General features: G+C 41.2%; 1 protein-coding gene across 1 annotated transcript in view; it reads left to right on the top strand.

The window, feature by feature from the left end:
* FYCO1 (FYVE and coiled-coil domain containing 1) overlaps positions 1-7649 on the top strand; it is a 45910-nt gene extending 38261 nt beyond the window's left edge. The window contains exons 14-17 of the mRNA XM_009895015.1: positions 3149-3244; positions 5146-5356; positions 6642-6751; positions 7195-7649. Coding sequence (XP_009893317.1) covers positions 3149-3244; positions 5146-5356; positions 6642-6751; positions 7195-7270 — 493 coding nt within the window. The 3' untranslated portion in view covers positions 7271-7649. The remainder of the gene's footprint in view (positions 1-3148; positions 3245-5145; positions 5357-6641; positions 6752-7194) is intronic.
* Positions 7650-8347: the final 698 nt, after the last annotated feature.

Here is an 8347-nt window from a genome sequence, read left to right on the forward strand (position 1 = left end):
TCTGCATTTTAATATCATTTAGATTATTCTATATCCCCTTTCCCGAAAAAAAACCACAACAACAACAACAAAGTAACCCGAAGCAAAACCCTTAAGTCTTTTCTGGGTGTGTTCAATTTCTCTTCTGAAAAAGCTGTAAAATGCTTGAGTGCAAATTTATGGAATATACATTAGGGGATGCAAAAAGTCATATTTGTGAATTTTGAGGCTGGTTCCCATTTCCTTTTGCCATTTGGATTTTAATTGGTCTCTGTATATTTTAAATACTCTGTTGTATGCCTTCTTCTGTTATCTGTAACTGTCAACCCGTAAGCTGATAACTGAGGTTTGAAAGTCTTGCAGTAGACCTTTTTTCAATTCGCTATCACGAAGAAAAAATACTAACAATCTGGACAGAAAATGCCTTTAATACTGGTTTAGAATCTATACTACAACATGAAAAGCTCTGTCTTCCATTTGGTCTACTTCTCTATGTTTGGCTAGCCATTTTCTTAAGTATAACTTGGTGGATATAAAGGGCTATTATTAGGCTGGGCTTTTGTTTTACTGTTACCCATATATATTTTCTACTGTTTTGCTTGATCTCCATGTAACGGGAAAAAAAAAAATTAATCTAACTGCACCAAGTGAGCTATTCTGGGCAATAAACTTTTGAAGTTTTAAAGTTAAATAAATAAATAAATAAATAAAAAGGCCAGGCCGAAGCCTCTGGGGAGGAAACCAGTTCCGGCCGGGCTCTCAGCCAGGCCGGGCTGCAGCCCTGCTCCTCACCCGGCCCTGGGAGTGCGTGTGGGAGATGGCTGAAGGGAGAGGCCGCCCTCCTCAGTGGCAGCACAGTCTGGGGATGGCGTGCTGTGGATTTCAGGGACCATCTGCCACTCTCCTGTCCTCCTGGGGCCATGTCTGGAGGGGTAAGCCCCATGTTGGCCCATGCTTGTCCTAATCAGGGACACAGGACTCAGTTCTGCTCTGCAAGCTCTGCTGGGGGACAAGACCCTTCTCCTGTCCCTTTTTCTGCTTCCTGACCTTCTGCCTCTTCCAGCTCCTTTGAGTGGCGGGTGAAACGCAGTTGTCAAGAAGGCGAGTGTCTCCAGCCCTGCAGAGAAGGATTTGAGGATACTGGTGGGCTAAAAATTGTACATGAGCAGACAATGTGCGCTTGCATCCCAGAAAGCCCACCGCATCCTGGGCTGCATCAAAAGAAACATTGCCAGCAGGTCGAGGGAGGTGATTATGCTCCTCTACCCTGCTCTTATGAGCCCCACCTAGAGTACTGCATCCAGCTCTGGTGTCCTCAGCACAAGAAGGACATGGACTTGTTGGAGCAGGTCCAGAGGAGAGCCACAAAGATGCTGCGAGGGCTGGAGCACCTCTGTTTTTAGGACAGGCTGAGAGAGTTGGGGGTGTTCAGCCTGGACAGGAGAAGGCTTTGGGGAGATCTTATAGCAGCCTTTCAATTCTTAAAGGGGGCTTATAAGAAAGCTGGAGAGAGACTTTTTACGAAGGCCTGTAGCAACAGGACAGAGGGCAACTGGTTTAAACTGTAGAAGGGTAGATATAGATTGGACATAAGGAAGAAAAGTTTTTATGAGGGTGGTGAGACACTGGAACAGGTTTCCCAGAGAAGCTGTGGCTGCCCCATTCCTGGAGGTGTTTAAGGCCAGGTTGGATGGGGCTTGGAGCAACATGATCTAGTTGAAGACGTCCCTGCCCAGGGCAGTGGGGTTGGACTAGATGGTCTTTGAAGGTCCCTTCCAACCCAAACCATTCTATGATTCTATGAAGTGCTTTATAAGTTCGGGAAAAACGTAGACAGCGGGTGCAGTTTAATTTGCAGTCATAACAGTAAATTCTTCCTGGTTCAGATCAATAGTGTCACCCTACTAAACTCACACATGGTTGCATGTGCTGACACAGTATGTTCAGATGCTGCTAATGACCAGCTGAAGCTGCTGTTGCCTGGAGATGTTTTCTCCTGCTCTACTACTCAGCAGTGCTGCTTGTAGAGCAAGATCCTGTAGGATTTAAAAAGAAAATGCTAAACTGTGCGTTGGCTTTGATAGCTGATCTACAGAATGTGTGGCAATTATGCCCTTGCTACGTGATTACACTTCATGGTTCAGAAGCACATAAAAGTGATACTATATTTTATTAGATTCCACTGGCTTTTGGAAGGAACCAACAAATTGGTTCCCTGTATATAAAAATCCTTGGCATTTTTCTGGGAACGACAGCCTGATTGTCTCAATTATTAACATGCTGATTTGCAGGGAAGCAAAGTACATATCCGTTAGAGAAGCTCTAACTTACTTGGAAACTATCAGCATTTGTTTACTGACTCTCAAACTCATTCTTCTCTCTGTGTCCCAGCCCTGTAATTCATAGCTGGTGCCGCTCCAGTGTTCACTGAGAGCATGCACCCCTTTTTGAGGTAAGGAGTGGATGGCAGGTTCTTCCATCTACTTCCTCTGCTCTCCTGGACACATCACGTTGGGGAGGAGGCATCCTGCTTTGGCGTCGTCTGACAGCTTCTTTGATGTATTTGTGTTTGAATCATCCAGTATTTCTTGTATGAAAAGAAAATACATGGTAGTGATTCTACGGCTAAAATACGGTTTATGTACCATTGTAGGAGTACGGAACTGGATAATATGTTTGTAAAACACCTCACAGATTAAATCCAGCGCCAACGTCCTATCCCTGTGCATGCTCTGTGTAAGGGACAAGTCCAGACTGCTTTGCTTGTGTCTGCCCTCCATTAAGATTTCCACCTGCCAGGGAATGTTTAAAACCTGGCAGCATCTCAATAGGGAATTTATCTTTAGACTGTTGAAGAGATGTTCTGGACGTATGTATTCCTCATAGCTCAGGAAAGCAGGATAGGAGCAGCTTTATATTTGTGCACAGTGGTTGGCAGAAAGGGACTGCAGTTTTGCCCAGACAGTTTTGTCACTGGAATGTGCAAAATAAGAATTCTATAATTTGGCATCATGACTATCAAAATGTTTCCTTTTTCGGAAGACATCGGCATGCAGATGGTATTTGACCGCATACTGCTCAGAGAATGTTTTCGGAAGACATCAGCATGCAGGTATTTGACCGCATACTGCTCAGAGAATCATGCCTTTCCTTTTTTTTCTTATCCTAGAAACAGCACATGTAATTCTTCAACCTATGATGAATCAGAAGAGTGGCAAGTTGCTCAAGATGCTGAGATATGCCTTTTGAAGTCGGGAGAAATCATGTAAGCAGAACAGTTTCATTACTACTAGGCTGAAAGAACAAAAGTTGAGCTCAGATATCAGCTATGTGAGCACAAGTCTTGCAGACTCCTGGAAGAGCTGATCGCTTGTGTCTCACAGTAGAATTTGGTCTGAGGAGGAGCAGAGTATAGCTCAACTATGCAGAACAGCAGTAATGAGCCAGGTCCTCTCTTTTCAGTCCTGCAAAACTTTCGTGCCAGTGGGGAGTAAGAAAGAAAGGCTTGGGTCCACATCACATCAGAAAACCTTCCTTCCTATTCTTATTGCAGGAGGTGCTGTGAGCAGAAAGGGGGCTTAGAGAGAAGGCTGTGTAGTTCTAGTAGTCTCTGGAAGAAACTGGAAAGTCAGGGAGTGCAGTGCTAATCAGACCTTTGTCATGGGGAGGGAATTCATTGCCTTTTGGGGCACATATCTATGATTTATTTGTGGCCCCACAGAAGTTGTCTGGCCTGCTCTGGTTGATATATACCAAAGTATAAAATGTTCAGCTGAGCCTCTGGTCAACCTCCATGGACTGTGCGCACACAATTCTCTGCATGTATCCTGCTCTGAAATTAATAGTAACATGCAGTAGCGATATAGCATGTCACTTGCATAGCCAAGAAGGAAATCTTAACATATGAAAATGCCTGTGACTTGCAGAAATTCCCCTTTGTTCACTCTCCCCTTAAGCCTAGGTTTGCAATTTTGGCTTAGTTATGGGAAAATTTTTAAACTTTTGACTGCAGGGAGATCCATGTTTCAACCTTGTTGCTGCTCTTCAGAGAACCAGATAAATGAAGCAGTAACTAAAATCACAGCTGGGCTGTAGGGCAAAACCAGGAGTGATCGTTAGTTTATTAAAATCAAAGATCACCTGAGACACTCTAGCTAAGAGGAAAAAGTAACAAGGTAAGCAAAACTTCATATAAAGCTTCCTCTCTGGCCAGAGTACAATAGTTATCATAATAAATCATCTGTGATCCCTAACCACTGTGTAGTCATGGTTAGAAACTGAATTCCTCTTTACTCTAGAACACCAAATTATCATGGTGACTGTGTGATATCTTCTATTTTTGATAGCTGCTGACAAACAAATCACAGTACTGTGATTTACTGTGATCTCATTGATTTGGAAACAATTTATTTGGCCTAAAAAGTGATACGGTAGATTAGTTTTTGTTAGAGTAATGTAGGTGAGATCCACGGCTCTTAGAAAATACAAGTTTCCCCTGAAGAAAGCAAGCAGCGTTATCCTGTTTAAGGGCCTCACAGTTTGCAGTCTGCAATAGATACCAGAATGAGGTAGGCTAATATAATGCTTCAGGACTCAGGATCATCTAGGTGCTAAGAACTTCCTTTTTAATTGGAAGTACTTTGAGTCAGCTTTTATGCAGCTTGCTTGGGTAAAACAGACCGTTACACCTCTGTAGCATTAGGTGCTTCAGAGGGTATAGACAGAGCTGCTGTTCACATTCCATCTGTCCCCTCTGTGCTCCCAATCCCTATTTTGTAAACGAGTGATATCTAGAAATGTGGATAAATTACATGACTCCTGTATGTTTAATTTGTGTTTAAAAAGAACTGTAGAGGGCAGCAAACCCTTTTTATCATAGTAACTTTACAAAGCTTTATTCAAGCACTAGATTTTTCTAGTCAAAATTAAATAAATAAGTGAATAACATCCACATTTGCCAGAGCAGTGAAATTGCTTGGTATCAGTCATCTTTTCTGTAGTTCTTGCCTTCATTCAAGGCTGAATTTTCCTGCATCTTGTCAACCTGGCCCAAAGTTGCTGTGAAGTCTGCCTCAAATAGATAGAAAATAGAAAGCAATGGTTATTGTTTCTGTCTGAGTAATTACTTTGGATCTCTTCAAGTAATTGTATTTTTCTCCCTCACAGGATCAAATTACCCCTTACAGTGGAAGAGATCTTAAATTTTGGGGAAAGCAACAGAGAGCTGTTCATTAAATCCAGCACCTACAGTATCATTCCCATCACCGTTACAGAGATGGGACTAACAATTAGCTGGATCTTTTCATCAGACCCTAAAAGCATATCCTTCAGCGTTGTCTACCAAGAATCGGAAGACACACCACTGGATCAGTGCAAAGTAAGGCCTTTGTTTCCTTCCTACCTTAGAGATTGTAGTACGCTACAGTCAGCCGCCTAGAGGAATCAGCAAGTATAGCCAGGTCTCCACAAGAGTGCCAGTTGCTATTGCATTAAGGACTTGTTTCTCCAACTAAGCTACAGTTCTCCTGAAGGCAGAGCTACATCTTTAATTCTTTAATATTGCCTGCAAAAGTTGAGTTGAAAGGCACTGTAGCTTCTATCGGTCACATCTAAAATTCACCCACTATCATTAAGCAAAAATAAAACCCCAAGCCTGCAAAATTCTTCTTTTTTCCCCTCCTCAATATTACTTAATGTGTAAGCTGCTAAAGACTGATGTTGCCAGGCTCTTAAGCAGAGGCTACAAGGAGACAAATAAATTGATAGGGTTACCTGCATTTCTAACAGCAAAACATATACTGAAGTGCCTTGATGGTGTGCAAAATCTCTTTGCCAGTGCCCAAGGTACCAGTTTTCATATGCGCTGTCCATATTTCGTGAGGATTATGGATTAAGTGAATCTGTGTTACTCGGCTCATTGCAAAGTTGTAATGAAGACAAGGCAGCTGTTGGTTTAACCCACTGTGGTAGGGGGAGCTCTAAGGCTGTGATTTCACTGGGAGAATAAGACATTCATATAGCATGCGTTAATTTACTCCACGATTACTGACTCCATGTAAAATCGTTTCTTCTTAATCTGAAAGCCGAATGAAGAGTGAATGTTCCTTTTGTCCTGATATATCTATTTGATGTAACTTTGGGTCATCCTTGATCTATGTCTACAGCTATTTTGACAACTGTCTCTGCTAGGGTTTTACAGCAAGAGAGATGGTTACACACTTTTGCTGTAAGCTTAGATAAACAATTGAGATTTGCTGAGAAAGCTTATTTTATAATACAGGGAGTTTAAAAGCATGTATTTAAACACGTATTTAGCTAAATCCTGCATTGGATGTATTTGTATAGATTTAATGTAGCACTCCTGTTGTTAGTAAACTTCCTTAGATTAAGATTAAAAAGATCAGGATTTGATTCTGTCTCTGAAGTAGAGATTTATAGACATAGCTTAATGCTGTAAAGAGGTTATCAAAGGAAAACAGATGTCTCACTGTGAGATTTTAGTTGGGTGAATTTTTAATGCTAATCAGTGAAAATAAATAGTTTTGCAGGCACATACGCACTTTGGGAATTTCAAGATGGCTCAAGCCTAAATATTTTTCTGAGGGCAAATGCAATTTATAGGCCAAATAGCAAGTTTCATTTTGATTTGTATTGAATTCCAGGTTCTTATACCTATGACTCGCTGCAACTCTCATAAGGAAACTATCAGAGGACAGGTGAAAGTCAGAAACTCTGGAATCTACACATTGATATTTGACAACACATTCTCTAGGTAGGTCTTAGCTGGGTGTACAAGGTGAAATAAGCTCAGTTTTACAGACTGTGGAACTGATCGACGTACCATTATTCTGCCATTCAGACGTAAGTATGAGAAATTGGTCCTGGCTTGCTCGAAGATCTTCAGGCCAAGTTCTGGTTCTTGCTCCTGTTTGGGTTTTTTTCTCCCCCCATAGCAGAATTACGGTCTTCTTTCTCAACCTCTGGGAAGGTAAACAGAAGTAAACAAGTCATTTGTGACTCTTTCCAAGAGAGTTTAGTCAGGATTGTCATCTTATCAACAACAGACCTGACAGCCCTTGCACAGGCATACTTCTTCTTAACACCAGTCAGATTTTTGCCTTAGTATAAATGGAAAGGCTCAATACACTTTTAAGGCTTCCTGTCTCATTGACTTCCGCTAACGTGATCATCTTGCTCTCTTGTTTTCCTTGACAGGTTTATCTCAAAAAGAGTGTTTTATCACTTGGCTGTCGAGCGACCTGTCATCTATGATGGAAGTGATTTTCCATAGCCTTGACTATACTGTGTTATTTTTAATTAAATTTTTAAGAAATGCTATTATTTATGTACATGTAAGCATTATGATTACCACTGTGTTTGAAGATTTTGAAACTATGCAATAGTTATAATGCACTTAGAGAATATGTATACACTAAAAACCGGAAGCCTTTTTAGGAACACTAATGGTTCTGTACTGTGTACAGATTGCTGAAAAGCCATGTTGTTTGATTTAACAGGTCAATAATAATCAAATTTTTTTCAGTGGGGAGAAAAATAAGTGTGGGAGTGTCTAAATGCAAATTGAAATTCTCTACTGAAAATTGAATTACTTTTCTTCCAAAAATATCCTTCAAAAGGAAATTTAAAGAAAAACTTGTATTTTTGTTGACCTCTTCACTGAGGAGTAGACAACCATTTCTGTTCTGCTCTAACGCTTTTACAGTCAGAACAACAACTATGCAATACTTCAGTCTTCACAGGCATATATTGTAATCCATCTAGAATTTTTTATCTTTTCCAAGTTTTATAAACAGCAAACATAGGGGGTTTTTTACATTTTGGGCTAAGATTTGGTAAGTCTTAACTGGCTTTTACAAATGCTTTGGTACTGAATACCAGTTACAAACCAGTACAATACGGAGCAGCAGCTCCCTTCACTTCTGCTCACCGTACTGTGTAAGTTGGTCCACTGAATTCAGCTTTTATGGTGAGTACCAGTGGCAGAATCAGGAGTATAACTTGGAGAATGAAGTACTGCTCACTGTGTGATATTAGGAAGAGGAGCATTCCCTCTTCCTGCTTTAGCACCTTAGTCATCAGCATTCACAGGAAAGCATAGTTTCTGAGGAGGTCGGCAGTCTCTCTCTCTCTAGACCACGTGGAAGGTAGCAATAATATTTGAATCAGTCTCAAAATGTCCATCCAAAACCAAATGCATATCCAGCCCTGATGAGCTCTCTGATGAGTATTCTGCCCCTTTCCTAACCCTTGCAGTTGTCCTAGCCAACTGCTAACTTCCCATCTCAGATCTGGGGACAGAGCTGGCTGTAAACACTGCCTTTTAAGAGAAGACTGGGTTCTCATTTAG

The sequence above is a fragment of the Charadrius vociferus genome, unplaced genomic scaffold (assembly GCF_000708025.1).
Source record: "Charadrius vociferus isolate BGI_N301 unplaced genomic scaffold, ASM70802v2 scaffold51, whole genome shotgun sequence".
NCBI classification, from domain to species: Eukaryota; Metazoa; Chordata; class Aves; order Charadriiformes; family Charadriidae; genus Charadrius; species Charadrius vociferus.